Source organism: Botrytis porri (genome assembly GCF_014898465.1).
Source record: "Botrytis porri strain MUCL 3234 chromosome Unknown BPOR_001, whole genome shotgun sequence".
NCBI classification, from domain to species: domain Eukaryota; kingdom Fungi; phylum Ascomycota; class Leotiomycetes; order Helotiales; family Sclerotiniaceae; genus Botrytis; species Botrytis porri.
This window is the reverse complement of record NW_024066075.1, coordinates 2,542,857-2,562,969: the sequence shown is the minus strand read 5'-3', so window position 1 is coordinate 2,562,969 and position 20,113 is coordinate 2,542,857. Positions and strand designations below refer to the sequence as shown.

The 20,113-nt window shown below is 40.8% G+C and overlaps 7 protein-coding genes across 7 annotated transcripts; 1 reads left to right on the top strand and 6 right to left on the bottom strand.

Moving 5' to 3' along the window:
- Nucleotides 1-589: 589 nt before the first annotated feature.
- Nucleotides 590-2,671, bottom strand: EAF01_000684 (uncharacterized protein; the record flags this gene model as incomplete). Its single annotated transcript, XM_038908934.1, has 1 exon — nucleotides 590-2,671. The coding sequence occupies one exon, from the start codon at nucleotides 2,669-2,671 to the stop codon at nucleotides 590-592; it is 2,082 nt and encodes a 693-aa protein (XP_038775840.1).
- Nucleotides 2,672-3,263: 592 nt separating this feature from the next.
- On the bottom strand, nucleotides 3,264-4,604 carry EAF01_000683 (uncharacterized protein; the record flags this gene model as incomplete). The annotated part of the gene is made up of 2 exons (XM_038908933.1): nucleotides 3,264-3,920; nucleotides 4,005-4,604. 2 exons carry the CDS (start codon nucleotides 4,602-4,604, stop codon nucleotides 3,264-3,266), a joined length of 1,257 nt encoding a protein of 418 aa, XP_038775839.1.
- Nucleotides 4,605-5,040: 436 nt separating this feature from the next.
- Nucleotides 5,041-7,001, bottom strand: EAF01_000682 (uncharacterized protein; the record flags this gene model as incomplete). Its single annotated transcript, XM_038908932.1, has 4 exons — nucleotides 5,041-5,523; nucleotides 5,662-5,702; nucleotides 5,754-6,069; nucleotides 6,120-7,001. The coding sequence occupies 4 exons, from the start codon at nucleotides 6,999-7,001 to the stop codon at nucleotides 5,041-5,043; spliced, it is 1,722 nt and encodes a 573-aa protein (XP_038775838.1).
- A 605-nt stretch (nucleotides 7,002-7,606) lies between these two features.
- On the bottom strand, nucleotides 7,607-8,312 carry EAF01_000681 (uncharacterized protein; the record flags this gene model as incomplete). Its single annotated transcript, XM_038908931.1, has 2 exons — nucleotides 7,607-7,924; nucleotides 8,034-8,312. The coding sequence occupies 2 exons, from the start codon at nucleotides 8,310-8,312 to the stop codon at nucleotides 7,607-7,609; spliced, it is 597 nt and encodes a 198-aa protein (XP_038775837.1).
- An 812-nt stretch (nucleotides 8,313-9,124) lies between these two features.
- EAF01_000680 (uncharacterized protein) lies at nucleotides 9,125-10,375 on the bottom strand (the record flags this gene model as incomplete). Its single annotated transcript, XM_038908930.1, has 1 exon — nucleotides 9,125-10,375. One exon carries the CDS (start codon nucleotides 10,373-10,375, stop codon nucleotides 9,125-9,127), a length of 1,251 nt encoding a protein of 416 aa, XP_038775836.1.
- A 2,899-nt stretch (nucleotides 10,376-13,274) lies between these two features.
- EAF01_000679 (uncharacterized protein) lies at nucleotides 13,275-14,129 on the bottom strand (the record flags this gene model as incomplete). Its single annotated transcript, XM_038908929.1, has 3 exons — nucleotides 13,275-13,638; nucleotides 13,693-13,913; nucleotides 13,974-14,129. 3 exons carry the CDS (start codon nucleotides 14,127-14,129, stop codon nucleotides 13,275-13,277), a joined length of 741 nt encoding a protein of 246 aa, XP_038775835.1.
- Nucleotides 14,130-17,522: 3,393 nt separating this feature from the next.
- EAF01_000678 (uncharacterized protein) lies at nucleotides 17,523-18,386 on the top strand (the record flags this gene model as incomplete). Its single annotated transcript, XM_038908928.1, has 2 exons — nucleotides 17,523-17,812; nucleotides 17,981-18,386. 2 exons carry the CDS (start codon nucleotides 17,523-17,525, stop codon nucleotides 18,384-18,386), a joined length of 696 nt encoding a protein of 231 aa, XP_038775834.1.
- Nucleotides 18,387-20,113: the final 1,727 nt, after the last annotated feature.

Genomic DNA, 20,113 nt, shown 5'->3' with positions numbered 1-20,113 from the left:
GGCTGAGATGATGTCTTGGTGGCTAGCCTTGCATGCACGGACTTATTATTTGAATAAGGCTGACTTTGTATTTGCTAGGCTAGCAAAGACATAGTATGAATTGATTCGAGTCAGCTTTATTAATAAATATCATTAGTAAACTTCAAATAAGACGTCAAACCCTTCTCCAGCAGCTATTATCTTGCCTTATTGATGTCATAATAAATCTCCCCAAAGCGAATACCTTTTGTAAAGCTAGATCGCCAAGACTGTAATCCCCAAGGGGAATTCAACTCTATATCACATGCTCAAAAGCAAAGCAAGCTGCAGTCAGCCAAGTTGTATTCGAAATTCTTTAAGAAGTCCCCTCACACTTCGATCTCCCCCTTAAACTCAACAGTAATTCAATCATGATCTTATCCATTCTGTACTACACTACTCATTGTCTTAGGAATCAATATCACTCGCTAATCGGAGTCCCAAAAAACTCCCCCTCGCTCCGCTCCAACACAACCTTATCCTGTTTCCCCCATTCCTATGCCTATCCCAATATTGAATTACCCGCCGATGCCCGTGTTCCCAAAAAATCATAACCCCCTTTCCCTAATAATCATTCGATAACACCTTCAACCAAACTATCAAGTATTTGCTCACTATTTGGCAAATTCCATTGCCACCACCCCTCACCCTCCCACCAACTAACATTTCTCCCCCTTTTCCATTTCTCCTCCAGGGCTTTTCGAACCTTTTCGTCACCACCTAATCCTCCACCTTCCTTGTCCATCCATTCTCTTTCTGCTTTTTCCTTGGCCTTTTTAACCACAACTTCATTATCCTCACATCGATACAAATCGCATTTTGAGCACTCCGTACAGCGTCTCCCACCATTTGGTCGAAAGTGCTCACAGAAATGTCGATATCCCTCTCCAGATCCAATATCCTTGCGACAGACATAACACATTTGATAACCGCAAACACATGTTAATTTGTTGCAGCCCGAAGACTTCACAAATGACGTGTTACAACGTGGACAAGTTCGCTTGATCGCTAAGGACATCGCAAGTTCGACTTGCGTTCTTAGAGCGAGCAAAGAAGATTCGTGACAGATATGAATATCGTTCCATGCTTTCGAGCATGAAATACATGAAGATCTTTCACATTGTTGATTTTGACAGACGAATTTAAGACCATGTTGCTTCCTACGCAAACGAATAACAGACTCTTGGAATTGATCGATAGCATAATCGCCAAATGTGCGTTTCGAGGAGAGACATAAAAATATGAATGAAAAAAGAATGCAAAAAGGTAAAAGGAAGGGTATCATGCCAACGCCCAAAACCACAATTAAAATCGTATAGATAGAAGATGGACCGAGTCGTTTTAAGCGCCACGATTGTTGAGCTTCTGGGAGATATAACTCATCAATCTCAGCGTAATTGCAAAACGGGCAACGAATAAGTGGTAGTCCAGTTTTCAGAAGACTGTCTTCGATTAGACGTTCGTCCAGCTTCCGTAGGATCTCTTCCCCTTTGTCTTCTAAGAAGGCTCGTCGCACCTGCTCCTGTGGAATACATCCTGTACACTCACCCGCCATGGCCGCGAGACACCTTAACGTTCCACCATTGAGATCAATGTTTCTCTGCCATCCTTGTCCAAAGATGGCTTCGTTGCCTGCATGCCTGATACATTGAAAGCATATAAAATGACCTCCAATATCACAAGCAGAGAGTTCCTCAAAGGCATATGCGGTATAACAACATTCACAATCGTGCAAAGCTTCCTGTTCTTCCGCTTCGTGATTATTTATTTCGAGTGCTAGGGCATGATCTTTCTCCTCTCGTTCCAATAATGCTCGTTGCTGTAATGGTATAATGAGAGAATCAAATAATTCTTGGTCCAGTTCCGGTGATCCCGTAGTCTTAATAGTTGGCATTATAGACCCCTGTCCAGACGACTGCCAAACTACAAGAGGGTGGTGCCCTGCTTCCACTGCCGTCAGGGGTTTTCGACGAGAGAAGAATGATGATATAGAAAATCGCCAAGACTTCGAAGATAAATCGACAAGTGTGGGTCGAGCCAAAGTATAAGAATGGTTGCGTTCCGCTAATACTGCATTGATTGTCGACCGCGGCAGACCCTTAAATTCATGATATGCGACTGTCTTTACAGCCTTCTTATATCCTTCAGACCTAAATTTCTCCTCCACGGGTACAATCCCCTTTGAGTCCTGTAGCTTGGTTTCATCTTCATTGTCATCAGCCTTTTCTTTTTCCCTCTCCTTCGACGCGACCCTATATCGTCCCCGCACATATTTCATCTTATGTTTAAGCAAAGCTTCCGTCACGACAGCCAATCTAGATTCTTCTTCGAAGCTCGAAAGCATCTCGCGGAACACCTCGACTTGAACATCGGGGAAGATAGCCGCAAGCGCTTCAAGGCTGTGGTTCAACTCGCGAAGATCGAGTATTTCGGCATCTAGGGGTAGAAGGTTTTCTTTCGTGTGGATATACGGGCTTCCCGCTGGATTCGTAATCAGAGATGCCGCTGTCGCTGACACTGTAGGTGAGGTACTCTTGCTTCTTTCATCAGAAGTATTTGCAGTTTGTTGTGATGTTGAATCTATGGTGGCAGTGGCTGAGGGATGAGAAGTGTTTTGGTTGGTTGATTTGAGAATTCCCGAGAACACCATCATCGTGGAGTGTTCCTTTGGTAAGGAGTATTACATTGTATCCCGGAAGTATTATGAAAGATAATTTGATGTTCCCGAACAGTTGCTTGTATCTGAGAATAAAATATATGTCGAAAGTTGAGTTGTTTTGGTATAGAACTTATGACGCGGAGTTAAGGAATTTAGAGAATGCGAGGGAAGGACCATTCTGTCCGAGAACTTTAAAATTTCGAGAAAAGTTGCGTATGAAGTGAAGCGAGACATTCAGATTGCAATAGATACTAGTGGAATTTATTTATACAAGTTCTAGAATCAAAAGTTCTTTATATTCACCTCTAATATTTCAGTATAATACAAAGTCGAAATCAGCTCCTTACTGATTCAAATTCATTTGGTTGTCCTTCGATTGATCAAAATTCATAAACTCTACGCCTCCTATAGACTACCTAGGTATGTGTAATGTAGCACAAGTTCTCCACCATTACCAGCTCAGTGAATCTCATGATACTCTTCTTCCCAAAGCAACTAGCAATAACTCCTGGGCGCCGATTTTATTTATTCGCATTAAACCGCTCGTTAATACAATTTTCTGTCCCATGGCTTCAGTCAGTCCAACTCAAATGACTGGACCAGAATCTCGTCTCCATCCTTTGGCCTTCATATTTCCTTCAATTGCTTTCCAAATATTCTCCACCACTTCCTTATCCCTCCATCTACTAGCTGGACCTGCTTGTGGAGCCCACCTTTCGACTTGCGAAGCCAAAACTCCGCTTCCCCATCCCTTAACTATATCCGGTAGACTTTCTCCTCTGAATCCTACGAACAATCCAAGAGTGTTCCTGAATAGATCTGTAGGTTGTGGCCACTTGTAGTTCTTGAACTGCCAAACTTGTCCAGTAGTAAAGACTGCTACGACTCTTGACCAATACTCGGGCTTGAATTGCTCTGGCGTATCAACAATAATGAAACGGATCGGTCGCGCAGGATCTATGGAAGGTATGAAACGTGAAATATGTAGAATTGAAGCCGAGGAACTGGAGGTAGAGCTTGCCGAATCTGGAGGAATGAATGCACCGCCTTCTAGGAACGACTTGATATTGGACATGCGAAGAATAGAAGACGCGGATGGAGACAAAAGTATGATAGGATCTGGGCGGCGGACAGGCTTAAGGTTATGGGCGAGTGCTGGGTTGTTTGCTAGATTCTGTGCGGCAGCGTGTGCAGATTTGCGTGAGAGGAATGGAGCCGCGAGTTTGCGGACATGAGAGAAATCCTACATCCAATAAGTCAGTTCTCAATCTCACAAATCCTAGGTAGTTCTTGTGAAGATTGACATATAATAATAACAAGCACATACCGTAGGTTTAATCCCCCTCAATACACTATTCCTATCTCCCATCCGCCTTTCCCCATTGTAGATCTCTGCTAGCCTAGGATCAACATTCTTTCCCTGTCTACCTCCCATACCACTGGTAACTGGTGCTATTCCCCCAGCCGCTCCAGAGGCAACCTGCGCCGAGGCTGTCGCATTTGACGTATCTGAAGCTAAAGGCTTAATGTATTGCGATTCGTCCGACGCGCCCTCCAACCACGTAATAAGATCCAACCGTTCTACAAATGACAAATTTTGGATTTCACCACCTGCGCCGCCTTCTGCCGCCAATTGCGCGCTCAATGCCGTTGATGATGCATTGTATTCTGGAATCGCTAGTTCGCGTTGCTGCCATGCGAAATAAATGCTGCGAAGGTTCACAGGTTTGTCCGAGGAAATGAAACGTGTGGCAGTCGTAAATGGAATTGATACTTGGAGGGGTGAGGTAAAGTGGAGGTAGGTTGCTGTTGCCAGACTCAGGTCTACTGAGGATGCTGCATCTTCTGTGGTGGTGGGTATGCAAGGACTTTCTGAGGCTATCGATTGTCGCAGGAGAAGTAAAGGATCTTGATCGGAAGCTGACATGATGATCAGTTCGATCGATGTCAAAAGATGATATTGCCTTGCGTTTTTGTTTTTGGGATTTAAGTTGAAGCAAGATTGCTGGAAGGTGAGAGCTATTGCAGCTTGTCGCGAGCCAAAATAAAATACGGTTGCCGAGTTCGGCTACAGACGAACTGATATTTCTCGGTTGCTTGAAGTTCACCCTTTTTAATTGTATCATCAATGATATCACAAAATTTACAAACATAGAAGGCATATTTTGATGCGAGTTGAGAAACAGTTATTCATAGACATTTACAACTCTTTTTTCCAAAACCACTATCAACAAGAAGGAACTGAAAGAGTATACAGTAGAATTTTGATCAATTTAGCGACTACAGTGCCTAATGAATATCTGTCATTGGTCTACAAACTCCTCTGAGACTCTATCCAGCAACCTATCTCGGATCGTCCCTCTTCACTCTTGATCTGATGTTACCCTTATCTCGATATCAGGCGTTCTACTTCGACTAAAACTAGGCGAGTGACTCTGGGTTCTATTGCGACCATGCATTGGACATACTGCCTGGCCGTTGCTCGGATGCATAGGATTTGCGGGGCATAGGGGACTGTTAGGTAAATGATCAGGAACATTAAGTTCAAAGGCATGGGCTTTCGAAAAGTGTTGCGACATAGAAGATCTCATGGATGTTGAAGGTCTCGATTTAGAGCGCTTTTCGGAATCTGGTGACCCATGACGACTGGTTGGGGTGAACATCGTTGGCGTTTTCAGCAAGTTACGTAAAGTCGAGCGGTTTGTATCACGTCGTGGTCTCGGTGTACCACTAGAGTGTTTATCTAGTACCTTTTGCTCACTCTCGTATGGAAACATGTTTGAAAGAAAGCCGCGCCGTGGGTCTCGCTTGGGGGACCATAGTGGTGTATCGACACGTTGAGCTTCCTAGGTTGTGTTGTTAATTTACATTCCTTATTGTCTAGTTAAGCCTGAAAGGTTATTGCTTTGGATAGATGAAATTTATGTGATGACTATGGGTCGCAAATCATCCTATCTGGAGATGTTGCTAGCGAGTACACTTACAGACGGCAGGAAAGTAGGTGCATCAGCTTCTGATATTTCAACTAGAGGTGTCAGTATCAAAATTAATCTTTACTCCACAGTTTATCACATACCTTTCACATATGATTTTCCCGCTGCTCCAACATAACGTTGATCGGATCTTGGCGTACCCATTGGCGTTTTTCCGGCCAATAGATCACATATGGAGCTAGAGGCTGACATCGAGTTATCAGATAACCTCCGATGCCATGGAAGGGTTCCAAATCTCCACCGAGGCTTCGAACCCATCGATGCGTTTGAGGATGACGATGTAGCGTTTGGCTGCTCTCCATATGTATCGAAGTAGCCAATGGCACCCTCGAGAACTCGTGCAGTTTGAGGACTAGATGTCGTAACTCGTGAAGACGCAACAGACGGAGTATCAGGCTTCTGTACAGATATCAGTAAACCGTATCAAAAGAAATGTTATCATTACATACGGCCTTTTTCTTCCTACTGAAGGGTACTGCAAGATGGCGTTTTAGTGGTGTGGTGCGTTTTGTCTTGCCACACGACCCTTCGGGCTGAACTGAAGGAGAATCATTCCGAGAATTGGTCGGTGATATCGATTGCAAGGTATTCAAAAATCTCTCACTTTTACTTGAAGATATAGCGGAGGTGATGGACCCCTTGAACGATTGCCCTGAATACTGTTTGACAACTCTGGAAGAGAAGCTACCCCAAAATCTTCGAGAGCCTTTTGGCGATGTGGATCCCTCAGAGTCGTTGCTCCCATTCTCAGCAGCTCTTGAAAAGAAATAGGTTTTACTGCTTCTCAGTCCTTCTGGATTTGTTATGCTGAGCCCTGCTGGCAGTTCACGCTCAGCCCAGTATCCTGCTGGAAACCATACCCATTCATAACCTTCACGGGCAGGACGAGGCGGGTCAATTCCTTGTTGCGGAACAATCGGTCTCGTGTCAAAATTTCTTGGTTCACTCCAATCCGAATTGCTGTGAGATGGGCCTTGTACTGGGGTTTGATTAATCAAGTCACTGGGAATCGGATCGAAAAGTCTAGTGATGTTCCAATCTTGAACATCCTTCCTTGGCGACTTTGATTCTGCTGTAGACTCAGGATTCTTTACATTCGTGCTTCCGTGGGGGATCTCTTCGATTTCTGGAGAATTCCGCTTGGTCCAGAAAGATAAAGGAGATGAATAGTTTGGCGAATCTTCGCTTGCCTTCTTTGCCCGCTTTACTACCTTTGAAGTGAAATATGAGGAGCCACGGAAACTGGAAGGGGGTGTACAAGACGGATTTGTAGGAGGGGATGATGACCCATCCGTGCTTTTTTTAAATCGGCGGAGACTTGGACGTCTCATGACGCTTTGCGCCATACGATTAGTGATATTCAAACTCAGGCATGTGGCATTAAATGATGTGTAACGGATTTAAAGGATATAGGAACATTTGCAATAGGGTAGGCAAATGGGGCAAAAACAAGATGTATTGATTTCCAACGACGACGGAGATCAGCCTTTTAGCAGATGTGAGAACGAAAGTCGTGGATGCTTTTTTGGGAATCAGACTTTATCCATCAGCCGTCTTTAGCAGGTGCGTCGATACAGTTTATTGTTGCGAGACAATAACCGTAACTCGCTCACTGGGTAGGTGCCTTCTCCTTTTCAAAACGGTTCAGTTCTGCTACATTAGAACCCAATTCAGGATTTATCGTCCTCAAAAGAGCGTAAACGAATCCTAAAAAATCAAGCATTCAAGAACTACCTGGCACTGAGCATAAATGAAATGGTAAACATCTGCTTTAATCTTGAGACTTTATGAATCAACTCCACTATCAAGATCATTATGAACACGCTATACAGAAGTTGTACATTACCATGCACACGTCTATCATCTCTCTCTCCTCCCATCCCGCACTTTCATCCCAGTATCCTTTCAAGACGCCACCATTCCATCCCATTCCAATCTACCCACTTCCACTCTGCTCAAGCTCCTTCGCAACTCTTGCTTCCATTTTCCTCCTTGCCGCTAGAATCATCTCTTCTCTCCTCTTTTGCAAAAGCGCCTGTCTTTCATTTTTATTAGAACTCCAAGCCGCACCCCCTCCTTGCTTCTGTTTAGATTCTCGTTCTTCAGCCTCTCGTTTCTCCGCTTGTTCTTCTGCTAGCTTTGCTTTCAGATTGTATCGTGTTATTAAATCTGGTTGGGTGGGCTTGGAAGATTGGATTGATGTTGAAGAGGCGGCGGCGGGTGCTGGGAGCGGAGGTTGAAAAGATTGAGGAGGCTTGCATGATATTAGCAAATGGATGTCAGATTAAATGAGAAGAACATATGTAAAATATGAAGCTTGTCGCAAAATGTTTGAAACAAAGTAAAGATATAGCAATACTCACAACTTCTAAGCCTCTCCCACTCAATATCCGCTCCGTGGTAGCCACTACATTTCCTCCATTTCGCTGTAAATCCCACATAATACTCCTCCTCGGCACCTGCGGAAACATCTGTTGTATGCGCTCTACATCTGCCTCTCGTGCTCGAACATTACTTGCGCTGTTGCGATTCGAACCCGAGGAACCGTTATTGGATCCGGAGAAAAATAGATATCGCACTGCGAACGCCCCGACTAGGATTATGATGAGGAGTTGTGGGATATTGACTGTTTGATCAGACATTGTGAGAATTAGATGCTTTGCGCTTCACAGATTCAAAAAAGAGAGAGGTTGAAGTTTGAAGTGTGTCTGCAATGTACTGAATGGCGGGATGAGTTGCTGGTTGGGGATTTCGAGCTAAGCTGAGCAATAAAGGAAGCTCGAGTGGATCTGCGGAGATATCGATCGCACCGGAGCTGATAGTGGAATAGCTGGCTTTCTTGGCTAAAAATAATTATCTATGGCCAGACAAAATCCAGAGCAAGTTGGTGCTATCTACCTAGATAGAACATTAGAGAGCATCGATGTACATCACAGACTATAAATTGGGTACTAAATGTAATGACACAGCAAGTGTGGCTCTAGTTAATCGTTCGTCTAAGTTTGTGGAATGACCCGAAGTCAGCCCGGGGTTATGATCTTCCCTATCAACCTTCTCAAAGAAAGAACCATAAAACATACTTATTTCTCATAGTAATAATCGAACTTATTACTCTGATAACTGAAATTCCAAGTTTCAACATCTGAAGGTTCTCTTGTTTACATTTATAAGCATTGAACTACTTTTTGCTTCAACGAATTGCATTTCTTGAGGTGTTCACACAGAATGTTGAGATATAAGTATATCAATTCACAATTTATATGTACTTCATACGTACCTTGGAACCGTCCAAATTTCTCTTTTAGTAAATCATATCCTCCTATAAAATCCCACGGGTATCATGTCAATACATGCCTTAACGCCATAAACAAGTAGCTGCGACTACATCCTCAATATCATTCCATTTCCCGAGCTCAATACCCTCAGCTCTGGGACCGATATTGCACTGTATCATTTATCCTTCCAACTCAGCATGATAAGTCTGTGGAGGCGGAATCACCGTATTTCTCATATCCTGTCTTCCTGTCTCGTTCCTCCATTCGAGCGCAGGATTTAGGTTGAAATATGCAGACTGTAAAGAAGCACTGCGATAATGAGCCGTGGCTCCTTGGGGCCCTGGGTTTAGTGGCCGAGATGGATTCCACATGTTGCTTCCCGCTGGATTCTGCCACGATGCTACTCTTGCCCTGTTATCATTGTGCATGCTATCAGCAGAGCTTTGGTAAGACACGCGGCCTGTTGAATTTCCTGAGCCCTGGTTAGAATCGTTCCAAGATGATGCACTTTCGCGGCGGACGTCGAGGGCTCGAGGATAAGCTGAGGGATCGTATTTGGGATAGATAGGATTTTCATTAAACTCTGTTTTCGCTTGATGTTGAGGTGGTCCAACTCGAAGAGCGGGATGTACTTGCGAGATCTGTATTTGCGGACTCTGTGAGGTTCTTTGCGGGTACACTTTTGATGTCTGTGAAGCTGGTGTGTTTTGCGCAGCAAATGTAGCGTGTTGTGGCGATCTAACTTCAGACTCCGCAGATACACTATCGTTATCATAATCGCTGATTGGAGAATATGCAGTCGATGGTTGTGATAAGGGCGTTTGTGTTGAAAAGGGTCGTTGTCGTTGTGCGGCGTATTCTGGTGTACTGAGAGTTCTTTCATTCAGTCGAGCATTGCTGATAGACCGATCTAGAAGCTGAGCCTTAACCACCAGACGGTTTACTAACGCGGAGTGTGATTTCTTGAGGGTTTTCTTGACAAAACTTGTCATAACGATATTGCATTTCATATCGACATCTTCTCTCAACCATAATCCGTGTAAAGGTACATTAGCTCCCATTTCGACTGGCGCAACTGGCTCTCCGGGTAGCGATCCACCAAGAGTCCATTTTCCTCTTATATTCAATCCCAGAGGCGCATAGCAGTGCGTTTGCAATCCATTTTCGAGATCGTGAAAGCAGCAGGTATACGAGACTTTTCCGGACATCAGTCCCCCGGGAAGATACTGTACTCGATCTGTCAAAGAATACCATAAACAATGATACTCTTCGGCAGTAGCATTTGGTGGAGGTTTGATTGGATGACGTTCTTCCACTAAAGGATTCAAATCTATCATTTCAACATGCGAGCGCAAAGTTTCCATAACTGTCTCCCGTGTGATACCTGTTGGTAATGGCGTCACCGTCGTGAAGACGGTCCTCTTAGACATGCTGCAAGATGATGCGAGATAATGCTTGTAAGTAAAGTTTAATAAGTGGTCGATCAAAAGGAAATAGATCGGAAGGTTCAATATCCAGATGCTGCAGTCGATGAAGAAGTGCAAGGAAGATCAATACGACAGTAACATCTATGAAACTGGAGATCTATAACATGAGATGAGACGAACTTATTCAGCTCCGAAAAAGACACACATGGAAAACAAACAAATGTTAAATCATATGAATAGATAAATAACCTTAGTACCGGTAGGTAAATAGATTACCCCGCCCCCAAAATAAATCTAACGTGAGACGTCTATCTCTCTAAAATAGAGTTACCAATGCGATTTTCGACAAATCATCTTCTCAGCTCAGCATGATTAGTTTTGCGCGCCACCAAAGCACTGGTGCACCAGAATGTAATGAATCTTTTTTTTTCACTTTGGTGATTCAGAGGTGGCTGATGCTTGCTGCGGTTCGGGTAGTGAGATTCCGATGGATGGTTATTTTGAGAGGGTGTTTGTGTATGGCGTAGGGGAAAATGTATGTATGACTAGGAGTCTGGATTGGATTAGATTGATGGTATTCTTCTATACTTGCACGACTCCTTCGAGTCTATATAAATACTCAGCCTGGAATTGTGAATACGATATTAAAAACGCAAAATATGACAGAGGAAGGAAATATAATGTATCGGATTGCTAGTCTAGTTATGTATTTGCTACACTGAATAAGGTCACTAGAATATATTAAATTTAATTAAAATCTAAATAAGCAGGGCAATATATGTCATATTCGAATTAGATGCTGGATTCTAGAGGATATTAGAGTAAATAAAGAATAAATCATGTGGGACGGAGGCGCGGTATGTTTATAGGGTGTGTAACCGATTTCCCTACTACATGTACGACCCTATTATATGCACGCTTTTTTATATCAAAATAAAAATCAATTCAAAATTTAAAAATTATTATAATAATATAAAATTTAATTCTATGATTAATTAATATTATTAATTTAGATTTATAAGAATTTCAAATTATTAAATTGAGAATTGATTGAATAATTGAATAAAGAGAATATAGAATTTTGATATATAATTTCTTAATAAATAATATATTATAATAGATTTTTAAAATTATAATAGATTTTTATAGATTTTTTGATATCAATAATATTATAAAAAAATCAAAAACATCAAAAAAATCAAAAAAGTAAAAAGAATTAAATTTAATATGGATTATTAGATTTTTTGAATTATTTATAATTATTTTGAGAAAGTTGAAAATATATTTTAAAATGAATTTAAATTTTATATCTAATATTGAAGATTTAAAAATTATATTTTTGGAAAAGGAATTATATTAGATATTAAAATATATAAATTTTTAATTTATTAAGGGAAATTATTTAAAAAAATCTTTTATTTTTGAAATTTTATTTTTAAAATTATTTAAATTTTAATTTTATTATATATAATGAGAATTTAATTATTTAACTTTATTTTAAAATAAAATTCTTTAGAAATAAGTTTTTTGTAATTCGAAATATTATTAATTTATCTTTTAAAACAATTTTTTCAAATAAAAGTTGATTTAATGTTAATTAATAATCAAATTTTCAAAATTTAATTTTTTTATTAAATTAAGATTTAACCAATATAGTTTTATTCTTTAATAATTGATTAAAATCTTTATAATAAAAATGTTTAAAATTAAAATTTCTTAAAAAAACTAATAAATATTTATATTATATTTATTATTAAATTAAATCAAATTATTAATTATATTTATAAATCTCTATTTAGATATAATATTAATGAATTATAGATTTTAATATACTTATATTTTTTTTAAAGATTATTAATATTATATAACTTAAAAATGAAATAAAATATTATAAATTTATTATTTTACTAATAATTAATCTTTAAAATATTTTCTACAAAAAATATTAGAATTTAATATCAATATAATTTCAAATTTTCGATAAAAGCTTTAGTTTTTTTTTCAAATATTTTATATTATAATATATATAGTTTTATAATCTCATTAAATAAAACTCATATTTTTAATTATATTATAAAATATATTAATAAATAAATATTTTTTTCTATAAAAATTAATGTTTTATTTATTATTATTATTACTATAATTTTTGAGATTTTTAAATTTTTATTTCAAAATATTAAACCAATTTAATTCAGTTATTTCAAATTTAAATTTCAAATTATAATATTGCTTTTTTAATTTTTAATTCAATTTAATTTAATATTTTATATAAATAATAAAAACGTATATATAGTAGGGTCGTGTATATAGTAGGGAAATCGGTTAAGCGGATTTGAATATTGATAGGCGAAGTTTGTTTATTTTCGAATCTTAGATTTGGGGGCGCGGCGGTAATGGATTTTGGTTTATTTATATTGAATTGTCTTGGGATAATGGAGGGTTTCTTGTCTAATTTGGTTCAAATGAGAATTGTGAATAGTGTTTCGTTTGAGGGGTAGTTGAGTTGTGCATGAGGATGTAGTTCAGATGATGCTGAAAGATTTATAGCGGCTACTGAGTCGAAGTACTTTGGTTTGGAATGTCAATTACAGTCTAGAACTTCGGTATAATGTAATCTTATTACTGGCAAATCAAATTTAGTATCTGAAGCACTTCAGATGGCTATCACAGTAATCCAGCATTGAAGTATAAAATATATTAATATTTATTTTCATTACTCAACGCTATAGAATCATGAAATCATGCTACCAGTATTTTTTAAGATAACACCATCTCCCTAGAAGGTATATGTGCACATGAATCTTCAAACTAGCCATTACCCCATAGGCGCATAAAATATGCAATTATTTTACGTTCGAATCCTCACACCAACATGATCAGTGCCTAGTAGTCATAACAATTACAAAGCAGCCATAACCATAGCAGCAGCGGCACCACCAACAACCCATTGTGCCTTGGCGGTAATCATGGGCATACCTCCGGTAGAAGTAGCAGATCCAGAAACAGATCCAGAAGCAGATACCGAACCAGATCCTGAACCAGATTTCGAAGCAGAAGCGGACGCACCGGATGCAGAGCCGGTAGTGGTTGCTGGACCAGCGGTGATGGTAACGGGGATACCGGTGAAAATCTCAGCGTACTCAGTGCCACTGACGGTTGTAGCATCGACGGAAGAAAAGGTTGTTGATGCTAAGGCTTCAAGTTCGGTATAGCTACAGACCCCAGTAGAACCACCGGAGAGGACGCAGCCAAGTGTCATTGTACTATTAGGGTAAATGTTAGTCTTGGATTGTCAAGCATGTGATGTGAATACGTACGCTTGACCGGTTGCATATGATGTGCCGGAAGTACTGTCAGTGACAGCAAAGTCTTCGGCATTGTCAATTGTGTAGGTATAAGCGATTGTTGAAGGACCCTGAGTGAAGGTGAAGTTAGGTGGAACACCACAATCGTAAGTGTCGTCGAAGTAGGAAGAAGTGGTAGCGGGAGCAGCGGTTTTAGAACCACAGGCAATGGAGTATGTAGTAGCAGTAGCGTCCTAAATAACAATTATGGTTAGAAAAGTTTTGCGGTTTTGTGGTTTACGAACATGACTTACAGAAGCAATAATAGAACCAACAAATGGAGCTTGGTCAGTACTGTTGGAATCATAATCGAATCCAATAAGGAACAGATCTGTTACATTAGTTGTCTGAGCAGTGACAACAGTACCCATAAGGGCAGCGGCAAAGGTTGAGATGGAAATGGCGTGCATATTGGCGAAGATTTGAGTATAGTCTTGAATGAGTCGATTTGGTAGTTTTAATTTTATCGAAGCTCAGCTGGGAATTCTGTTGAAGGAATGAAGTTGAAGTTGGATCTGAAGTTGGTGTTGAAGCTGAAGACGCAAGACAGAGTATTTATAATCTACGTCTTACTCATTACTCGCAGCGGCTTTTGTCCTGTCTTGGAGAGTGAAGCCATCTTCTTTACCCCTGTCTTGCTAGGTACTCCTCCACTAATAAGCATAAGACTGATATCTGGGCATCTGACAAACCTCCGATTGGATAAACAAGATTGGATTTATTGGATTGTCCTTGTATGACAGCGGCTACTTCAATGTTTTTCCCCTGTGTAATAGTAGAGGACAAGGGCCCTTTGATCCCGTTTAGGAACTACGAAATCTACGATGTAGGGTTTTTTCATCGCGTAGAGTCTAGATGGATAGGTATCGGCTAGGCAATGATGGGAGCCATCGGACTTTTGACATACGATTGTCTGATCTGCACAGGGATTTGGTATATCATCTTATTTCATTCAGTCCAGTCCAGTCCAGTCCAGTTTTGACGAGAAGCATTGATTTACCTTTAAGCTTAATGAGTGTTTGGGTTGATTGGACATCTGAAGCTGGAGACCTGCAATGAAAGTAAGAACAGCGATTGAAATAGAGGAGATGAGTAGATACTCAGTAGATGCATGCTTACCCTTTACTCGTGTGATCCTACCGCACCTCAAATCCAGAGACTGAAGAAAGAATGCCAAGAAAAGAAGCCCCTTTAATCATCAACATGGGGAAGTGGGATGAAGTGGATCAATCATTTCCACTATCCTCAATATGTTCAAGCTTCAGGCACCAGATACATTTTTTCACAGAATACACATGGGAGTCACGGGAAGTGCCCCATCGACTTTCTTAGACAAATGAGAAAACAACACCGCAAGAAGACAACACCGCATCATCTTATATCTTGGTTGTCACTTTGACAACAACAACAACAACAACATCATCATCATCATCATCATCATCATCGTCACCGTCATCATCCAGTTCAATAGTTGAAGAGTCCTCATCATCGTCGTCGCCATCATTGAATATTGACAAGTGCAGTTCACTCCTCCGTCACTACACCCAATGAGAATTAATCCAGGGTGATCTCAATCGCAGTGGGTCGACACCTCTGAATAATATGGAAATCTACACGCACATACCCAAAACCTAAGCTTTTCAATTTATTAAATCTGTTTTCAGGGATTTCAAACTTTAATTGAGGATCAACAACTTTATTTGAAGCTCATCCGAAGAGTTCTATCGCGTCAGGTACATTTACTCGCTGCTTGTAATACCGTATGGTCGCTAGATAGTACATTCTTGGCATGGTATTGTCGAATGGTATTTTTATAAATAGTGAAGTGTGAAAAAGGTTGAAACTTCAAAGGCATGATCCCGGGCTTGAAATGTACAAAGTTGTATCTCTTCTTGGACTTATTCCGAGAACTCCAGGATTCAGGTATTTCCAAGATTTTCACAAGCATTAGTAGCATACGCACGTCGCTCTTTGAATGAAGAATACGAATTGGAGGTGATATAATTCCCAAAGGATCATAGGGTCTCTACATCCCTCCGAGCGCTCATTTGTTGCACATCGCACTTTAGAAGATGGGTCTTCAGCGAGTTTACGAATATTTTGTTGCACCTCGCACTTTGGAGGCGTCTGTCGATCACACACTTAGCTTCATGTCCCGAGTCATGCAATGCGCATGGAATTATGAATTGTGTGTTGCGGTATGGATAACTCTCGGCCCGTTTGACATGCACGGGAAGGGAGGAAAGATTTAGTTTAAGCCGTTTGCTTTCTCTTACTTCAAGCCTGCACTTTTATTTGTCGTGAGGATGAAATAAGGTTTGGAGAATATGGAAGCAACCGTGACTAGCGCAGTCGCCTCTTGCCTTACGTTCTTTCACTCGCGAATTCTTATCATGTAGGAATTTGCATCCTTACATCTTCCTACAAGATAGAAGTGCTATCTTTCCTCGTATTGTTCTCCACCTGCTCGTCTTGTTTCCTTAGCACTGTCATTGGGAGTTTTCCCGCCCTTCTTATCGGTCCCTTTCTATGCGTCTATTTGTTTCTGCGAAGCTTCGCTCATTTCTATTCCTTGCGCCTTATGTTTCTAGGTTCTTTCACAACGGCATGTTATTAAGTATATCAAGACCTTCGCTTTTCGCGTTCTGGGAAATCGAGTTGTGCAAAAATCAGAGTAGTAATCTTATTCGAAAATAAACTTTGTGAAATTTCAGACTGTTTCAAGACTGCCTCCAAGTATGGGAAGTCTCTCGATCTAATATCTCTCTACGCTCGTGAAGTATTAGGCTTCAGCTTAGCACGAAAGTATTGATTCTCATCCATTCAGAAGAAGGCTATTTAGAGAGCCTTGCATTCCTTCCTGAGAAAAAGAAAATGCCTGATAATGCTGTGCCTCAAGAAAGTATGCAACACATTTGATATAAGACTGAAAGCGCAGCATACGATGTGATGCTTACATGTCATAAGGGCTGTGTCACTGAGTAACATTGCATGTTTAAGACTTTGACCCTCCCCGGTGTGTAACATGACTGCGTAGGTAAATATGTTTACAGAGTGTCCAAAAGGGAATTCGTCTACTCAAACTCGTGGAGCTGAGTTCTTTTGCGTCCTCTGATACAGCTTCGAATGACCAAATTTGCCGCAACGGCCCATATTATTCCTTTCATATATACAGCTACGTTGAAATTCTTTTGAGAATAGAATGTACAAACGCAGGCTTCATTTTGTTAGGCAATTAGTTCCTGCCAGGAAAGCTTTGACACTATCGAGGCCTCGGGTTAATTCTAAATCCAAAAATGTATCATTTAACGAGGCAGAGCCTACAAAATATGCGCTGAAAAATCGGCGAATAATTCTGTTACTTGATCTCCTCCTACATCTCGGTCCCATCGCTGTTACCGGCGTACTTGTGTATTTGAATGTAAAATCTGTACACTGGAGTGACGTGGATGATGGAAAATGGCAAAACAACTTTTTCAATGCGCTGCAGTTTGCAACCAAAATTCACGAAATATAGATCATTATCTCTGTTACGGCAATAACGTCACATTTTGTTGTATTGTTTTTAGCCCGTGGGAGTGGTCTCCCATTTGGGCTCCTCGGCGCCGGATTTCAGACAGGGAATTTCGGGTTCTTCTTCCGCCGAGCTTTCTGGTCGGCTATGCCTCGTGTTTACCACAAGAGGAGTTTCACGATCATTGCATTTGCAATATTTTTGATTATTTCTTTCGTTCTGGCTTTTCTTGTTGGGCCATCATCTGCAATTGTGATGCGGCCAGATTTAAATTCATGGCTAATGCTATATGGACCTTACGAAGTCTATTTCCCAACAAACCAGAGCGAATTCTGGCCAGAAACGCTTTTCTGCATCAACTCCAGACATTTGTTCCGACTTTTTATACACCACTACGGAATCAAGATGTCCTTCGGGTGGATTTTCGGAGTTGGAGAGGTGGTCGTCTTGGGGCCTCCACTCAGGACCAGAATTGACGTCTGGGAACTTGGTCAATTTAAGCCTTTATGAACCTTTTTCGAATACCAACCGACAATTTGCTTCGTCGGAGCCACAAGACTGGAGCCATTCATATACTTCGTCTGTCTCGCTGTGACCCTATATAGCTTTACAGGGCCTATGGAACGCAATCCCAACCCTCAATCTACCTGGACATTCCGTATCACAGCCTAAGCTTTTATCTCAAGCTTTAACATCTATCCTTCAGCCCTTTGTCCAAGTTAAATGCAATATTTTTGATTACAACAGTGTCGCGAAAGGTGTAACATTTCCGTTGACTTCAAGTCTCACCGGTCATAGTTCGGCTATGTATGGCGATGTTAATACCATCACGATGTCTGTACTTGACTTCAATAATTTCGAAGAAGATAACAATATCCATATGAGCTGGGTTAACTTACACGATTTTAATAATCCAGCATCTATCGGTGCCATTCTGAAACTTCCAAACAACGAAAATAGCATAAGACACAATTATGTTGTCCCCTGCGCTGTCGATGCCAGATGGATTTCTGCCGAATTAAGTATGGAGCCTGCAACAAGCCAAAGTGTCTTTGGTAATTTCGGGGAGCTTAGGGGATTTCTCTGGTTTGGGGGCTTTTATTTCAGACGCCAATGGAAGTCGATCTCCAGGCTTGGCTTCTGTCGTGGGTGATATGATCAAAATTGACCTTGAATGGGTTAAATTGTTGAATTATGTAACTCCTATCGATCACAAATATCCTTCAAGCATAGATATGCCCACCAATAATACGATATATATGCCAAATACAACTAGCGTTGAATTTATACTAGAGAAGGGATTACTTTCTAGTGGGTCGTTTCTGGATATATCAATATTTTGTCGATGCTCCAGACCTATTTAACGCAGCAACTCCCGAAATAATGGTTCAAGCCTTCATATCAATGTTTTTAGGCATTCTCATAACCGATGCTCTGGCCCGGCATACACAAGGTGATCTACACTCATTATCTATTAGTTCTAAGCCAGAGACAAACATATGCACACTAATGGTTTACGGATTTGGGTACACACCATTCGCACTTTCCTGTGACTCCTCTCCTACCAGCTCGTGGAAGTTTGACTTTTAGAGGCGAGGTTATAGTTACGGCATGAAAAGCTCCACGACTAGACTGGCACTAGCTGCTCTCCTCACACAAACTCTCATGGCGCTTATTTTTGTCGTGTACCTATGTTTCGCAGGCTGGACGACAAAATCATGGGGCTCAATTCGAGAATTGGTTGCGCTGGCGCTAATTTCAAAGAAGACGTAAGGATTTCGAGGAACGGATGCTGGGATTAGTCGTGCGGAGACTTGGGCGCAGAATGTAAGGATTGTGGAAGCGGGAAATGGGGGGTTGGAGATGAGATTTGGGGAGGATATAGAGGGAGGGGGAATGGAGATGGGAAAGAGAGTGCAGGTGGGCAAGAAATATGGGTATCAAACAGTGGCCGTGAATTCTATCAAAATAAGTAAAACTTCTGCGTCCATGCCTTGGGATTACACCCAAATTGGATTTTTGAAGGACATGCTTTGAGGACGCAGTATTTTGCTAGTAGCTAGTTTCATTCACGCAATGTTCTGTGCTGCGATTTCCATCCCTCAAATCTTCTCGACAAAAACTTGATCATCAGACTATTGATTGCCAATTTCAACATGTATGTCCGGAAGAAGGGGGCTTTCTGGCGGGTTGCGCTGGCAGAACCATTATTCATGCGCTCCCTCGAACGGATAATTGTGTACAAGTCATCAAGACAGAAGAACTCTTTGCACTAGGCTCCAATTTGTACTTCATTACAATGGGGTGTAAACTTTCTTCTTACATTCTAGATGGGTCGGTGAGGACGGGTAGAAGAAAGATTACGAAGAGAAAATTTAAAGAGAATCTTCACTCTTGCAGTAATTGTTGGTTCGAGAAGGATACGGAAGACGTAGCACCCACGGTATTCGTAGGTCCTAAATGTCTATATTGTATTCTATCTAAAGAGCTAGCTAATTACAGGAAGTTGTAGGTCTTATATAGACGCTACAAGAGGAGCTAGTCTCTTCTGCTTTCGCTTGAAGCTACTGTATCCTGCATTCGCTAAAGACTGCAATACAGTAGCTAATGAATTGAAGCTATTCACTAGATCCTAATGATCAATGTTCATACAGTAATGTTTTCCGCCAATTTTCGAGGCTTCAATACAATTTGACACGAGACTTTGTCGAGGACCTTGTGGCTACTGCTAAGCAACACGATAATGGCTAAGTTCAAAGTCAAGCTTGATTTACTTACTTCATTTTTGTCTTTGGGTCAGCAAATAGACTGGCGTGTGGACGAACACGCAAGCGGTGTTTTGGGTGCGGGTTATTCGGCTTAGATGCAGAGTGCTATCTT